Raw genomic sequence first — 16,297 nt, forward strand, 5'->3', positions numbered from 1 at the left:
TGGTCAGTGCGCTCCTACAGGGGGAGCACTGCTCAGCCAGAAGCTGGGCTCATGGCTGGCGAGCACAGCGGAGGTGGCGGGAGCTTCTTCCACCTCTGCAGCAGTGCTAAGGATGTCCAACTGATGGCTTAGGCCTGCTCCCCATGGGCCTAAGCCATCAGTTGAACATCCCCTGAAGGCTCTCAGACTGCAAGAGGGCTCAGGCTGGGCTGAGGGACCGCCCCCCCTGAGTGCACGAATTTTGTGCACCAGGCCTCTAATATATATGTGGCAAAACCATTAAGAAAATAAGGAGATGATGAATACAAACTCAGAGTTGATTCTCTCAGCGAGATGCTTAGGGCTACAGAAGTATTCATGGTGTTTGTTACTTAAGCTACAAGGTGGGCACACGAGTGGCTTAATGAGTATGCATTTATTAGGAATCTTTTGTGTGTATCGGATACATTGCAAGAAAAACTCTCTAATCAGTTCACAGACTATTCCCACAGAATCATGGACAATGACACTGGATTGATTGGTCAGAAGGTCCTTCCCTTCCACAGCGGGGCTGTGCTCTTGTGTGGGGCATCAATGGAGCAAGTGTCACTGGTTCTCAGAGCACGGCTGACTCCGCCTCCCCCCAGAGCTCCCTTGAGGCCAGTTCACCCACAGAACAGCACTGAGCATGCTCAGGAGCAGGGGCACCTTCAGGAAGACCAGGAGCAGGAAGTGGACACTGCTGAGCAGGGACCTGTGGGGGACACGGTGATGGTGATACACAGTGAGTCACATCTTCACTACCCCGCCCTCACCCCCCCCCCCCCATCTAGAGGAGAATCCACCAGGTGTCAAAGTCCTGGGATTTGGGCCCCTTACCGAGGGTGTTGGCTGGCATCAGGCGTCTCCTGGCTGGTCACACTGGGCCTGGTGTTCGTTGGCAGGGAGGAGGGAAGGCCCAGGGTGCTTGGAGGGCCCAGGGTGCTTGGAGGATCCAGGGTGCTTGGAGGGTCCATGGTGCTTGGAGGAACCAGGGTGCTTGGAGGATCCAGGGTGCTTGGAGGACCCAGGGTGCTTGGAGGAACCAGGGTGCTTGGAGGACCCAGGGTGCTTGGAGGACCCAGGGTGCTTGGAGGACCCAGGGTGCTTGGAGGATCCACGGTGCTTGTGACGATCTTCAGGGTGGGGGCTGAGGGAGAAACACATGTCAGGCCCTGGGTCTTCCACTCTGTCAGCTGTGTGGCTCTGACACAAGGTCAAGGTTACTCAGGCCATCCCCTCTATGGTCATAGGCAGGCCAAACTTGGGCCCCCTCCCTGGCCCCCTCTCCAGGAAGTCCATGGCCAGTGGGCACATAGGGATGCAGAGTCTTCCTGCTCAGCAGAGGATCTGAGAGTTTGTGGGAAGAGCACCTGGCTCTGGCCTCACCCCAAACACAGCCACACCCTTCTACCCTCGTCCCACCAGCACGGGGCGGGGTGACACTTATTCTGTAGCCTCGACTAGAGTGATGGGTGGCCAGGGCCCTCAGGCGTGGCTGATGGCTCCAGTGAGACCCAGGAAACAAACGTGCCTCAGAGTCTGCACTGGATGGCGGGACCCCGCAGTCCCTTAGACACGCCATGGTCTGAATGCTCGTGTCTCCAAAATTCTTTTGTTGAAAGCCCCATGCCCAGTGGGTTGGTATTAGCAGGTCAGGCATTTGGAGGTAATTGGGTCATGAGGGTGGAGCCCTCATCCATTGGATTAGTGCCCTGATGAGCCAGGCCCCTCCACCCCTGAGGATACAACAAAAGTCTGCACCCAGAGGAGGGCCTCGCCCATGTGCTGGCCTCCTGATCTTGGGCTTCCAGCTGTTTCTAAGCTACCAGTCCCCCACACTGTCAGCCAGGCCTTTGGCCCACTGGGCAGTCCTCTCTGGGGGAAGAAATGAGCAGAAACAAAGACCTAGAGCAGGGGTGGGGGACCTTTTTCCTGCCAAGGGCCATTTGGATATTTACATCATCATTCAAGGGCCATACAAAATCATCAACTTAAACATTAGCCTGTTCTGATTGGCCAAGCATTTCATTCCCTCACCCCTGATGCCTTGGCAGGGCCAGACCCAATGATTTTGTGAGCATTATACAGCCCTCAGGCAGGACATACCTAACCCCTGATCTAGAGAGAGACACACCAGGTGGACCCCAAAGAACGTGGCCTATCCTGAAGGCACGGGGACAAACCCCTCTCCCTCCCAGCCAGAGGTTCTGGGGATTTCCAGATTCTCGCTCTTCAATAGGAAGACACCAAGGCCAGTGAGGGAACCTCCCTGTGAGAGTGGGAAACCCAGAACTACAAGGAGGAAGTAAGGAGCCAGAGCCAAGGTCGGCAGGAGCAGCAGGCAGAGCTGTGGGCTTAGGTGGGTGACCTTCACTCAGCGCTTAGGAGACAAGCGCAGCGACCTGTTGGAGAGAATTGTTCCGAGAGCAGGCAAGGAGTGGGGGGCCATAGCACCTGAGAGCCACGTGATCATCCTTCCTCTCCTTTCCTGAGGGAGGTATTTTCAGGGGTGTCTCTGGGTTCCCTCCTGTGGCCACAAGGCATCAGAGAAAAACGGGGAGGGACAGGGTCAACCTGAAGGGAAGCGTGGCCCCCCAAAACATCACAGGGGCCCCACACAGGGACCTGGGGCTCCTCTGGGCCTGTCTCATGGCTGCTACAGGCCCCCAAAACAACGCTGTGAGGCTGGTGCCTCAGGAGCCATCCAGGCCTGAGACTGCGTCAGGGCCTGGGCCCCAAAGGGGTCTGGAACAGACTGTGTGTGTGCGTGTGTGTGTGTAGAGTACACGTGTGTCCAGATAACACAATACCCACACACGCTGTGTACTGATCACTGACCCCCAACTTCACCCAACTCTTTAATTCCATGTCTGTCCTGACCAGCGGGTGACCAGGTACAGATCAGGCAGCCTGAAACTGGGGCAAGGGGAGGGTGTGTGCAGCTCACCTGGGGACACAGACACCACAACCTGGAAGGTGAGGTCTATAATGCCTTCTGTCCATGGTCTCTCGATCCCACATCTGTATCTGCCTTCATCGCCCTCTGTGAGGCTCTCCAAGGTCACTGTGAAGGTGAGCTTTGCTGGATGGTCCCTGATGGACACGCGGCCGCGCCTCACTTCTCTCTTTGACTCTGTGGTCTCCACAATCTTCGTCCTCAGCAATGCCACACATGGCTCTTTGCACCAGTATTTGTTATTTTCCTTGAACTCCTTCTCGTACCGACACTGCACGCTCAGCGATCCCCCCACGGTGCCCGTCACGCGCCTGGGGCCGCTCAGAGACAAACAGCCTGGAAGACACAGCCCAGTCCCGGGTTCTTTCCAGATGGTCCAGGGGCGCCCTGTGGTGCAGGTCCCTCAAGAGCCCTCAGGGTCTGGAGGCCATGCCTTCCCTCAGACCAGGCGAGGGGACGAGGGGCCATAGCTCCCTCCTCCCAGTGGTGACACAGGGAGAGGGTGTCCGTGGAGACAAAAAGGCCACGATGGGAAAAACGGAGTGTGTGCACGTGTGTGTGTGTGTGTGTGAAGCGAAGTGTGTGCATGTGTGTGTGGGTATGAAACGGAGTGTGTGCATATGTATATATGTGTGCGTATGTGTGTGTGCACGTGTGTGTGTGTGTGTGTGTGTGAAGCGAAGTGTGTGCATGTGTGTGTGGGTGTGAAACGGAGTGTGTGCATATGTATATATGTGTGCGTATGTGTGTGTGCACGTGTGTGTATGTGTGTGTGTGTGTGCACATGGGTATGTGTGTGTATAAGAGTATTTAATGCACCAAGACCACATCTCTGATTTTTTAAAATCACTTAAGGATATTTTTCGATTGCTTTTTAGAGAGAGTGGAAAGGAGGTAGGGAGGCAGAGGAAGAAAGAGAAACATTGATGTGAGAGAGACATGCATGAGCCCAGGTACATGCCTTTGACCCAGAATCAAACCTGCGTTGGGCCGACGCTCTAACCACTGAGCCCCCAAACAGGCCCACATCCCCGGTTATGACAATGAGGTGGTGAGCACAGGCCCTGCCTCCCAGCACAGCTCTGTGGGCGCAGTGGTGGAGACTCCCCTGCTTTGTGCACTGAATCCTTGTGGTTGCTGCTGAGGCAGGTGCTGGCCGCTCCCAGAAACTTCTCTGCCTCTCCTTCCCCTCCCCCATGTCCTCCCTCCCTCCTGCTGGGCTGCTCCTCACCCTCCACTCCCCCTCCCAGTCCTTCTCATTCCCACTTGGGACCCAGCTCCCCGCACAGCCCCGCCCCGCTCACCTGGGACCTGGAGAAGGAACAGAGCTGGAATCAGCCATGTGGCCCCCCTCCTCGGAGTCATTTCTCCGCACAGACCCAGCCTGCAGCAGCGCCAGGCCCTACGTGCGGACACGGTCAAGCCTCCTCGCTGAGGGTTCGATTGCCCTGTGCCCACTTCTGCTTTTCTGGGCCTCTCTGCTTCCGTGTGCAGCCCAGTTTTGAGTCCGATGCTGGATGGTCAAGGATGCAGGAAGCTTAGGGTCAGGAGCTGCACAGGCTGCTGCAGACCCCGGCTCTTGGCGCCCTGGGCTTCTGCTCTCAACCCCAATGACAGGACAGGCCCGTGGCCCTCAGTGAGGAGGCTGCCCCTTCTCAGAGCACACGGCTGCTCCTCTGACGGCCACACGTGTCTCCGCACAGCAGAGCCACGCTGGGACATTTCCTCCTGATGGGAGTCCCCACCCTCTGCCATATGTCACTTCCTTGTAGTCAAGAACGAGCCGAAACCGGTTTGGCTCGGTGGATAGAGCGTCGGCCTGAGGACTCAGGGGTCCCAGACCTTTTTAACCTCTCGCGCCTTGGTGGTGACCACAGAGGTGTTACGACCCCCAACATATAGTTGCAGGCACCACGGGGAGCTCTGACCCTGTGGGCCCCCAACTCTTCTACGACTTCAGATGCCTTCAAAGGTCCCATCTTGGTTGTGGGGTCCCATCCGAGGCTGAGTCCTCTCTCCTGTGGGTTTCCCTGTTCACCAACCCTCTAAGGACTTCACTCTTAACTCTTTCTTCTTCTGAAAGTCAACTCCACGGTGAGACTCAGCACAGAGGTCTGACAGTGGACAAGGGGAGCTCAGAGCTCAGAAGATGGAAAGTGGGGGACCCTATGCAGCTGAGACAGAGCCTTTCCTTCCAATGGCACAGAGAGGGCGGTCTTCCCATCGGCACTGGCCGCTGGTGTCCCTTTGGGGTTCACAGGGACCAGGGGCCTCTTCAGGGGGCATAGATGAGGGTGGTCCTTCCCAGGAAGTGGGAGGCAGGTCTGTCCTTCCTCAGACAGGCTTGGTAGTCTGAGGACATGATGGCTTCAGGGCCAATTTGTCCTAGAAATGGTAGGGGGGGTGGGGCAGGTCAAGAGGTGGGGCCTATTTTAAGGTGTCTCCTGGGTTACGCAGGTTTCTCAACCTTGTCATGCACAACCCAGGTCTATCCGTTTCCCCCAAACACTCTCTTCCCAGATCTGTTCCTCTTCTACACCAGCTTACCACGACCAAAGGCATTAATAACCCCAGAGTGGCTGCAACCCAACTCCTGTAACATGGGCTTCTTCTCTCCTCACTCCCCAGCCATCCTCACTCCAAGGCTCTCCAATCTGTCCCTTCCCCTCCTTTTTCTCTGACCTTATGCAACCTCTGTCCTCTCACCACTACGGTGACATCCCCCCTGTTGACCTTTCTCTTCTCTACTCATCAGCAAGAGTCACAGAAATCAGTAGCAGTCGGTGTCACTCCTAGCCTCATGCTCTTCCAATAAGACACACTCTCCTTGCTTGGCCTACGCGACCCGAGTGGACCTGACAAGGGTCTCACTCCCCTTTCCCCATAGTCACCCATGTTTTAGTCACAGTGTCCATCCCTCTCCAGGCCTCAGTTTCAGGGTCACACATAGTGCCCACACACTCATATACCTTACAAAGTGACCACCCCGATAAGTCTATTCCCACCTGACCCCTTACACATAGTTCACTTTTATTTTGGAAGCTCTCGGCATCTTGAAGAAAAAAAAAAAAGATGTCAAAATAGGGTTACCAAAATGGTGGCATATTTTAAATGTGTCACGTTCACCAATCAACTTTTGACACACCAATGACCACAAAGAATAATCCATCAGACAATGAGAAGGTGACGATTGTATTAAAATGTTAACTTTCTGGCGGCTCAGTAGGAATAAAACACATGTATAAATACATAGCATAGACACGTCTACCAGCACAGCCTGTGGTTGTATAGATCATTCAATGTAGAGATCATGTTACAGACTAATTTTGAGGCTGTTCATGGGATGCCAGGCCAGGGCCCAACTCTGTCCCTTTGGGGTTCACAGGGATGGGGTCCTGTGCAGGCATGTGTGTGTGGCACAGGGACAAAGCCCTCCCCTTCCCCAGCCAGAGGTTGGGTGAAAGTTGCCTCTGGCGCCATCTCTTGGTGGCTTTAAGAACTGCCACAAGCATGCTCTTCCTTCTTACCCATGAGGTTGGGAATAGAAATGATGGGCACAAACTAATCCAGAGAGTGGTTGACTCTGGCAGCAGGAGAAGGAGGGGCTTGAGGGCAGGGAGAAGTAGGTGGGGGCTTTAAATGTCTCAATGATGTTTGATTTCTTAGGCTGAATGTCAGGTACACAGATGTCTATTTTTAGTCCTTCAACTGTTCCTATACACACGTTTGTGTAGGTGATATATTCATTGACATGTTTTTTGAAGTCTCTGGCGATAAGCTGAAAAGGGATGTAAGGTTCGGGAATGAGGTTCCGTCTTCTCTAGTCCGAGTGGCTGTGTCTCTGGATAGGACATCGCTGGGCAGGGACAGTGGCAGGTTGTCTTAGCCAAACTGTGTTTCCTCACAAGTTGCCCGCTGAGGCCTGTTCACCCACAGAACAGCACTGAGCATGCTCAGGAGCAGGGGCACCTTCAGGAAGACCAGGAGCAGGAAGTGGACACTGCTGAGCAGGGACCTGTGGGAGACACGGTGACGGTGATGCTCAGTGAGCCACATCTTCACTACCCTCCCCACCCCCATCTAGAAAAGAATCCACCAGGTGTCAAACTCCTGGGATGTGGGCCCCCTTACCGAGGGTGTTGGGTGGCATCAGGTGCCTCCTGGCTGGTCACACTGGGCCCGGTGGTCACTGGCAGGGAGGAGGAAGGGCTCAGGGTGCTTAAAGGGCTCAGGGTGCTTGTGACGATCTTCAGGGTGGGGGCTGAGGGAGAAGCACATGTCAGGCACTGGGTCTTCCACTCTGTCAGCTGTGTGGCTCTGACGCAAGGTCAAAGTCACTCAGGCCATCCCTTCCGTGGCCACAGCCAGGCCAGACCCTGGGCCCTCTCCAGGAACTCAGTGGCTGGTGGGCACATGGGGATGCAGAATCCTCCTGCTCAGCAGAGGATCTGAGAGTGTGTAGGAAGAGCACCTGGCTCCAGCCAAGCCCCAAACACGGCCACACCCTTTTCCTCCTTGTCCAGCCAGGAGGGGGCGGGGTGACACTAATTCTGTAGCCTTGACTAGAGTGAGGGGTGGCCAGGGCCCTCAGGCATAGCTGATGGCTCAAGTGAGACCCAGGAAACAGAAGTGCCTCAGAGTCTGCACTGGTTGGCGGGACCCCTCAGTCCCTTAGACACGCCATGGTCTGAACACTCCTGTCTCCAAAATTCTTTTGTTGAAAGCCCCATGCCCAGTGGGGTGGTATTAGGAGGTCAGGCATTTGGAGGTGATTAGGTCATGAGGGTGGAGCCCTCATCCATGGGATTAGTGCCCTGATGAGGGAGGCACCTCCACTCCTCCACTCCGGAGGATACAACAAAAGTCTGCACCCAGAGGAGGGCCTCGTCCACATGCCCGCCTGCTGATCTCTAGTTTCCAGCTGTTTCTAAGCTACCAGTCCCCCACACTGTCAGCCAGGCCTTTGGCCCACTGGGCAGTCCTCTCTGGGGGAAGAAATGAGCAGAAAGAAAGACCTAGAGCAGGCGTGGGGAGCTGATTTCCTGCCAAGGACTATTTGGATATTTATAACATCATTTGCAGGCCATACAAAATCATCAACTTAAACATTAGCCTGTTCTGATTGGCCAAGCATTTTATTCCCTCACCCCTGATGCCTTGGAGGGCCAGACCCAATGATTTCATGAGCCTTATATGGCCCTCGAGCTGGATATTCCCACCCCTGATCTAGAGAGACACACACCAGGAAGACCCCATAGAACGTGGCCTATCCTGAAGGCACGGGGACAAACCCCTCTCCCTCCCAGCCAGAGGTCCTGGGATTTCCAGGTTCTCGCTCTTCAATAGGAAGACACCAAGGCCAGTGAGGGAACATCACTGTGAGAGTGGGAAACCCAGAACTACAAGGAGGAAGTAAGGAGCCAGAGCCAAGGTCAGCAGGAGCACCAGGCAGAGCTGTGGGCTTAGGTGGGTGACCTTCACTCAGCGCTTAGGAGACAAGCGCAGCGACTGTTACAGAGAATTGTTCTGAGAGCATGCAAGAAGTGGGGGGCCATAGCACCTGAGAGCCACGTGATCATCCTTCCTCTCCTTTCCTGAGGAAGGTGTTTTTAGGGGCGTCTCTGGGTTCCCTCCTGTGGCCACAAGGCATCAGAGAAAAACGGGGAGGGACAGGGTCAGTCTGAAGGGAAGGGTGGCCCCCCAAAATATCACAGGAGCCCCACACAAGGACCTGGGGCTCCTCTGGGCCTGTCTTGTGGCTGCTGCAGGCCCCCAGGACCACGGCTGTGAGGCTGGTGCCTCAGGAGCCATCCAGGCCTGAGACTGCGTCAGGGTCTGGGCCCCAAAGGGGTCTGGAACAGACTGTGTGCGCGCGTGTGAACATAACACCCACACATACTGTGTGCGCCCAGATAACACAACACCCACACATACTGTGTCCTGATCACTGACCCCCCACTTCACCCAGCTCTTTAATTCCATGTCTGTTCTGACCAATGAGGTGACCAGGTACAGATCAGGAAGCCTGGAGCTGGGGTAAGGGGAGGGTGTGTGCGGCTCACCTGGGGACACAGACACCACAACCTCGAAGGTGAGGTCTGTAAGTTTTTCTCTCCGTGGTCTATCGATCCCACAACTGTATTTGCCTTCATCGCCCTCTGTGAGGCTCTCCAAGGTCACTGTGAAGGTGAGGTTTGCTGGATGGTCCCTGATGGACACGCGGCCGCGCCTCGCTTCTCTCTCTGACTCTGTGGTCTCCACAATCTTCATCTTCAGTGGTGAGAAACACAAGCCTTTGCACCAGTATTTCTTATGGTCTGTGTACTCCTTCTCGTACCGACACTGCACGCTCAGCGATCCCCCCACGGTGCCCGTCACGCGCCTGGGGCCGCTCAGAGACAAACAGCCTGGAAGACACAGCCCAGTTCCCGGTTCTTACCAGATGGGCCAGGGGCGCCCTGGGGTGCAGGTCCCTCAAGAGCCCTCAGGGTCTGGAGGCCATGCCTTCCCTCAGACCAGGCGAGGGGACGAGGGGCCATAGCTCCCTCCTCCCAGTGGTGACACAGGGAGAGGGTGTCCATGGAGACAAGAAGGGCCACATGGGAAAAACGGAGTGTGTGCACATGTATGTGTGTGTGTGCACATGGGTATGTGTGTGTGTGTTAGAGTGTGTAATGCACCAAGACCACATCTCTGATTTTTTTTAATCACTTAAAGATATTTTTTTCATTGTTTTTTAGAGAGAGTGGAAGGGAGGTAGGGAGGCTGAGGAAGAAAGAGAAACATTGATGTGAGAGAGACACATTGATTGGTTGCCTCCTGCATGAGCCCAGGTATATGCCTTTGACCCAGAATCAAACCTGCAGCGAGACAACGCTCTAACCATGAACCCTCCAGCCAGGGCCCACATCCCCGGTTATGACAATGAGGTGGTGAGCACAGGCCCTGCCTCCCAGCACAGCTCTGTGGGCGCAGTGGTGGAGACTCCCCTGCTTTGTGCACTGAATCCTTGTGGTTGCTGCTGAGGCAGGTGCTGGCCGCTCCCAGAAACTTCTCTGCCTCTCCTTCCCCTCCCCCATGTCTTCCCTCCCTCCTGCTGGGCTGCTCCTCACCCTCCACTCCCCCTCCCAGTCCTTCTCATTCCCACTTGGGACCCAGCTCCCCCGCACAGCCCAGCCCTGCTCACCTGGGACCTGGAGAAGGAACAGAGCTGAAATCAGCCATGTGGCTCCCCTCCTCGGGGTCATTTCTCCGCACAGACCCAGCCTGCAGCAGCGCCAGGCCCTACGTGCGGACACGGTCAAGCCTCCTCGCTGAGGGTTCGATTGGCCTGTGCCCACTTCTGCTTTTCTGGGCCTCTCTGCTTCCTTGTGCAGCCCAGTTTTGAGTCCGATGCTGGATGGTCAAGGATGCAGGAAGCTTAGGGTCAGGAGCTGCACAGGCTGCTGCAGACCCGGCTCTTGGCGCTCTGGGCTTCTGCTCTCAACCCCAATGACAGGACAGGCCCGTGGCCCTCAGCGAGGAGGCTGCCCCTTCTCAGAGCACACGGCTGCTCCTCTGACGGCCACACGTGTCTCCGCACAGCAGAGCCACGCTGGGACATTTCCTCCTGATGGGAGTCCCCACCCTCTGCCATATGTCACTTCCTTGTAGTCAAGAACGAGATTCCTGGGCTGAAGGCCAGACCTTTTCAACCTCTCGGGCCTTGGTGGTGACCACAGAGGTGTTACGACCCCCAACATGTAGCTGCAGGCACCACGGGGAGCTCTGACCCTGTGGGCCCCCAACTCTTCTACGACTTCAGATGCCTTCAAAGGTCCCATCTTGGTTGTGGGGTCCCATCCGAGGCTGAGTCCTCTCTCCTGTGGGTTTCCCTGTTCACCAACCCTCTAAGGACTTCACTCTTAACTCTTTCTTCTTCTGAAAGTCAACTCCACGGTGAGACTCAGCACAGAGGTCTGACAGTGGACAAGGGGAGCTCAGAGCTCAGAGGATGGAAAGTGGGGGACCCTGTGCAGCTGAGACGGAGCCTTTCCTCTCCTTCCAATGGCACAGAGAGGGCGGTCTTCCCAATGGCACTGGCCGCTGGTGTCCCTTTGGGGTTCACAGGGACCAGGGGCCTCTTCAGGGGGCATAGATGAGGGTGGTCCTTCCCAGGAAGTGGGAGGCAGGTCTGTCCTTCCTCAGACAGGCTTGGTAGTCTGAGGACATGATGGCTTCAGGGCCAATTTGCCCTGGAAATGGTAGGGGGGTGGGGCAGGTCAAGAGGTGGGGCCTATTTTAAGGTGTCTCCTGGGTTACCCTGGTTTCTCAACCTTGTCAGGCACAACCCAGGTCTATCCGTTTTCCCCAAACACTCTCTTCCCAGATCTGTTCCTCTTCTACACCAGCTTACCACGACCAAAGGCAATAATAACCCCAGAGTGGCTGCAACCCAACTCCTGTAACATGGGCTTCTTCTCTCCTCACTCCCCAGCCATCCTCACTCCAAGGCTCTCCAATCTGTCCCTTCCCCTCCTTTTTCTCTGACCATATGCAACCTCTGTCCTCTCACCACTGCGGTGACATCCCCCTGTTGACCTTTCTCTTCTCTACTCATCAGCAAGAGTCACAGAAATCAGTAGCAGTCGGTGTCACTCCTTGCCTCATGCTCTTCCAATAAGACACACTCTCCTTGCTTGGCCTACGTGACCCGTGTGGACCAGACAAGGGTCTCACTCCCCTTTCCCCATAGTCACCCTATGTTTTAGTCACAGTGTCCATCCCTCTCCAGGCCTCAGTTTTAGGCTCCCACATAGTGCCCACACACTCATATACCTTACAAAGTGACCACCCCGATAAGTCTATTCCCACCTGACCCCTTACACATAGTTCACTTTTATTTTTGAAACTCTTGGCATCTTGAAGAAAAAAAAAAAAAAGATGTCAAAATAGGGTTACCAAAATGGTGGCATATTTTAAATGTGTCACGTTCACCAATCAACTTTTGACACACCAATGACCACAAAGAATAATCCATCAGACAATGAGAAGGTGACGATTGTATTAAAATGTTAACTTTCTGGCGGCTCAGTAGGAATAAAACACATGTATAAATACATAGCATAGACACGTCTACCAGCACAGCCTGTGGTTGTATAGATCATTCAATGTAGAGATCATGTTACAGACTAATTTTGAGGCTGTTCATGGGATGCCAGGCCAGGGCCCAACTCTGTCCCTTTGGGGTTCACAGGGATGGGGTCCTGTGCAGGCATGTGTGTGTGGCACAGGGACAAAGCCCTCCCCTTCCCCAGCCAGAGGTTGGGTGAAAGTTGCCTCTGGCGCCATCTCTTGGTGGCTTTAAGAACTGCCACAAGCGTGCTCTTCCTTCTTACCCATGAGGTTGGGTAATAGAAATGATGGGCACAAACTAATCCAGAGAGTGGTTGACTCTGGCAGCAGGAGAAGGAGGGGCTTGAGGGCAGGGAGAAGTAGGTGGGGGCTTTAAATGTCTCAATGATGTTTGATTTCTTAGGCTGAATGTCAGGTACACAGATGTCTATTTTTAGTCCTTCAACTGTTCCTATACACACGTTTGTGTAGGTGATATATTCATTGACATGTTTTTTGAAGTCTCTGGCGATAAGCTGAAAAGGGATGTAAGGTTCGGGAATGAGGTTCCGTCTTCTCTAGTCCGAGTGGCTGTGTCTCTGGATAGGACATCGCTGGGCAGGGACAGTGGCAGGTTGTGTTAGCCAAACTGTGTTTCCTCACAAGTTGCCCGCTGAGGCCTGTTCACCCACAGAACAGCACTGAGCATGCTCAGGAGCAGGGGCACCTTCAGGAAGACCAGGAGCAGGAAGTGGACACTGCTGAGCAGGGACCTGTGGGAGACACGGTGACGGTGATGCTCAGTGAGCCACATCTTCACTACCCCCCCCACCCCCATCTAGAGGAGAATCCACCAGGTGTCAAACTCCTGGGATGTGGGCCCCCTTACCGAGGGTGTTGGGTGGCATCAGGTGCCTCCTGGCTGGTCACACTGGGCCCGGTGGTCACTGGCAGGGAGGAGGAAGGGCTCAGGATGCTTGAAGGACTCAGGGTGCTTAAAGGGCTCAGGGTGCTTGTGACGATCTTCAGGAAGGGGGCTGAGGGAGAAGCTCATGTCAGGCACTGGGTCTTCCACTCTGTCAGCTGTGTGGCTCTGACGCAAGGTCAAAGTCACTCAGGCCATCCCTTCCGTGGCCACAGCCAGGCCAGACCCTGGGCCCTCTCCAGGAACTCAGTGGCTGGTGGGCACATGGGGATGCAGAATCCTCCTGCTCAGCAGAGGATCTGAGAGTGTGTAGGAAGAGCACCTGGCTCCAGCCAAGCCCCAAACACGGCCACACCCTTTTCCTCCTTGTCCCGCCAGGAGGGGGCGGGGTGACACTAATTCTGTAGCCTTGACTAGAGTGAGGGGTGGCCAGGGCCCTCAGGCATAGCTGATGGCTCAAGTGAGACCCAGGAAACAGAAGTGCCTCAGAGTCTGCACTGGTTGGCGGGACCCCTCAGTCCCTTAGACACGCCATGGTCTGAACGCTCCTGTCTCCAAAATTCTTTTGTTGAAAGCCCCATGCCCAGTAGGGTGGTATTAGGAGGTCAGGCATTTGGAGGTGATTAGGTCATGAGGGTGGAGCCCTCATCCATGGGATTAGTGCCCTGATGAGGGAGGCACCTCCACTCCTCCACTCCGGAGGATACAACAAAAGTCTGCACCCAGAGGAGGGCCTCGTCCACATGCCGGCCTGCTGATCTCTAGTTTCCAGCTGTTTCTAAGCTACCAGTCCCCCACACTGTCAGCCAGGCCTTTGGCCCACTGGGCAGTCCTCTCTGGGGGAAGAAATGAGCAGAAACAAAGACCTAGAGCAGGCGTGGGGAGCTGATTTCCTGCCAAGGACTATTTGGATATTTATAACATCATTTGCAGGCCATACAAAATCATCAACTTAAACATTAGCCTGTTCTGATTGGCCAAGCATTTCATTCCCTCACCCCTGATGCCTTGGAGGGCCAGACCCAATGATTTCATGAGCCTTATATGGCCCTCGAGCTGGATATTCCCACCCCTGATCTAGAGAGACACACACCAGGAAGACCCCATAGAACGTGGCCTATCCTGAAGGCACGGGGACAAACCCTTCCCCCTCCCCAGCCAGAGGTCCTGGGATTTCCAGGTTCTCACTCTTCAATAGGAAGACACCAAGGCCAGTGAGGGAACATCACTGTGAGAGTGGGAAACCCAGAACTACAAGGAGGAAGTAAGGAGCCAGAGCCAAGGTCGGCAGGAGCAGCAGGCAGAGCTGTGGGCTTAGGTGGGTGACCTTCACTCAGCGCTTAGGAGACAAGCGCAGCGACCTGTTGCAGAGAATTGTTCTGAGAGCATGCAAGAAGTGGGGGGCCATAGCACCTGAGAGCCACGTGATCATCCTTCCTCTCCTTTCCTGAGGGAGTTGTTTTTAGGGGCGTCTCTGGGTTCCCTCCTGTGGCCACAAGGCATCAGAGAAAAACGGGGAGGGACAGGGTCAGCCTGAAGGGAAGGGTGGCCCCCCAAAATATCACAGGAGCCCCACACAAGGACCTGGGGCTCCTCTGGGCCTGTCTTGTGGCTGCTGCAGGCCCCCAGGACCACGGCTGTGAGGCTGGTGCCTCAGGAGCCATCCAGGCCTGAGACTGCGTCAGGGTCTGGGCGCCAAAGGGGTCTGGAACAGACTGTGTGCGCGCGTGTGAACATGCACAGGGCATGTGTGCCCAGATAACACAACACCCACACATACTATGTCCTGATCACTGACCCCCCACTTCACCCAGCTCTTTAATTCCATGTCTGTTCTGACCAATGAGGTGACCAGGTACAGATCAGGAAGCCTGGAGCTGGGGCAAGGGGAGGGTGTGTGCAGCTCACCTGGGGACACAGACACCACAACCTCGAAGGTGAGGTCTCTCAATGGTCTATCGATCCCACACCAGTATTTGCCTTCATCGCCCTCTGTGAGGCTCTCCAAGGTCACTGTGAAGGTGAGGTTTGCTGGATGGTCCCTGATGGACACACGGCCACGCCTCACTTCTCTCTCTGACTCTGTGGTCTCCACAATCTTCGTCTTCAGTGGTGAGAAACACAAGGCTTTGCACCAGTATTTGTTATTTTCCTTGAACTTCTTCTCATACCGAGACTGCACGCTCAGCGATCCCCCCACGGTGCCCGTCACGTGTCTGGGGCCGCTCAGAGACAAACAGCCTGGAAGACACAGCCCAGTTCCCGGTTCTTACCAGATGGGCCAGGTGCACCCTGGGGTGAGGTCCCTCAAGAGCCCTCAGGGTCTGGAGGCCATGCCTTCCCTCAGACCAGGCGAGGGGACGAGGGGCCATAGCTCCCTCCTCCCAGTGGTGACACAGGGAGAGGGTGTCCATGGAGACAAGAAGGGCGACATGGGAAAAACGGAGTGTGTGCACATGTATGTGTGTGTGTGCACATGGGTATGTGTGTGTGTGTTAGAGTGTGTAATGCACCAAGACCACATCTCTGATTTTTTTTAATCACTTAAAGATATTTTTTTCATTGTTTTTTAGAGAGAGTGGAAGGGAGGTAGGGTGGCTGAGGAAGAAAGAGAAACATTGATGTGAGAGAGACACATTGATTGGTTGCCTCCTGCATGAGCCCAGGTATATGCCTTTGACCCAGAATCAAACCTGCAGCGGGACAACGCTCTAACCACTGAACCCTCCAGCCAGGGCCCACATCCCCGGTTATGACAATGAGGTGGTGAGCACAGGCCCTGCCTCCCAGCGCAGCTCTGTGGGCGCAGTGGTGGAGACTCCCCTGCTTTGTGCACTGAATCCTTGTGGTTGCTGCTGAGGCAGGTGCTGGCTGCTCCCAGAAACTTCTCTGCCTCTCCTTCCCCTCCCTCATGTCCTCCCTCCCTCCTGCTGGGCTGCTCCTCCCCCTCCCCTCCCCCTCCCAGTCCTTCTCATTCCCACCTGGGACCCAGCTCCCCGCACAGCCCAGCCTGGCTCACCTGGGACCTGGAGAAGGAACAGAGCTGGAAGCAGCCATGTGGCCCCCCTCCTCGGGGTCATTTCTCCGCACAGACCCAGCCTGCAGCAGCGCCAGGCCCTACGTGCAGACACAGTCAAGCCTCCTCGCTGAGGGTTCGATTGCCCTGTGCCCACTTCTGCTTTTCTGGGCCTCTGCTTCCGTGTCCAGCCCAGTTTTGAGAGCGATGCTGGATGGTCAGGGTGCAGGAAGCTTAGGGTCAGGAGCTGCACAGGCTGCTGCAGACCCCGGCTCTTGGCGCTCTG

The 16,297-nt window shown here is 55.4% G+C and overlaps 2 protein-coding genes across 2 annotated transcripts; both read right to left on the reverse strand.

The window, feature by feature from the left end:
• Positions 1–402: 402 nt before the first annotated feature.
• Positions 403–4,555, reverse strand: LOC129147435 (CMRF35-like molecule 6). Its single transcript, XM_054709507.1, has 4 exons — positions 4,282–4,555; positions 2,969–3,313; positions 859–1,168; positions 403–733 (listed from the first exon to the last, which is right to left on the reverse strand). The coding sequence occupies exons 1-4, from the start codon at positions 4,340–4,342 to the stop codon at positions 586–588; spliced, it is 864 nt and encodes a 287-aa protein (XP_054565482.1). The 5' UTR covers positions 4,343–4,555; the 3' UTR covers positions 403–585.
• Positions 4,556–6,149: 1,594 nt separating this feature from the next.
• On the reverse strand, positions 6,150–10,358 carry LOC103298409 (CMRF35-like molecule 6). The gene is made up of 4 exons (XM_054709512.1): positions 10,164–10,358; positions 9,040–9,384; positions 7,109–7,238; positions 6,150–6,992 (listed from the first exon to the last, which is right to left on the reverse strand). Exons 1-4 carry the CDS (start codon positions 10,222–10,224, stop codon positions 6,860–6,862), a joined length of 669 nt encoding a protein of 222 aa, XP_054565487.1. The 5' UTR covers positions 10,225–10,358; the 3' UTR covers positions 6,150–6,859.
• Between the last annotated feature and the right edge of the window lie 5,939 nt (positions 10,359–16,297).

Source organism: Eptesicus fuscus, chromosome 20, assembly GCF_027574615.1.
Source record: "Eptesicus fuscus isolate TK198812 chromosome 20, DD_ASM_mEF_20220401, whole genome shotgun sequence".
NCBI classification, from domain to species: domain Eukaryota; kingdom Metazoa; phylum Chordata; class Mammalia; order Chiroptera; family Vespertilionidae; genus Eptesicus; species Eptesicus fuscus.

Bases quoted from the DNA above. Each gene is read 5' to 3' on its own strand.
- LOC129147435 (XM_054709507.1), bottom strand. From the start codon at position 4,342: ATGACTCCGAGGAGGGGGGCCACATGGCTGATTCCAGCTCTGTTCCTT. The intron at 3,314-4,281 runs GTGAGCGGGGCG...TGTGTCTTCCAG, and splicing joins GTTCCTTCTCCAGGTCCCAG to GCTGTTTGTCTCTGAGCGGC. The intron at 734-858 runs GTAAGGGGCCCA...TGTCCCCCACAG, and splicing joins GATGCCAGCCAACACCCTCG to GTCCCTGCTCAGCAGTGTCC.
- LOC103298409 (XM_054709512.1), bottom strand. From the start codon at position 10,224: ATGACCCCGAGGAGGGGAGCCACATGGCTGATTTCAGCTCTGTTCCTT. The intron at 9,385-10,163 runs GTGAGCAGGGCT...TGTGTCTTCCAG, and splicing joins GTTCCTTCTCCAGGTCCCAG to GCTGTTTGTCTCTGAGCGGC. The intron at 6,993-7,108 runs GTAAGGGGGCCC...TGTCTCCCACAG, and splicing joins GATGCCACCCAACACCCTCG to GTCCCTGCTCAGCAGTGTCC.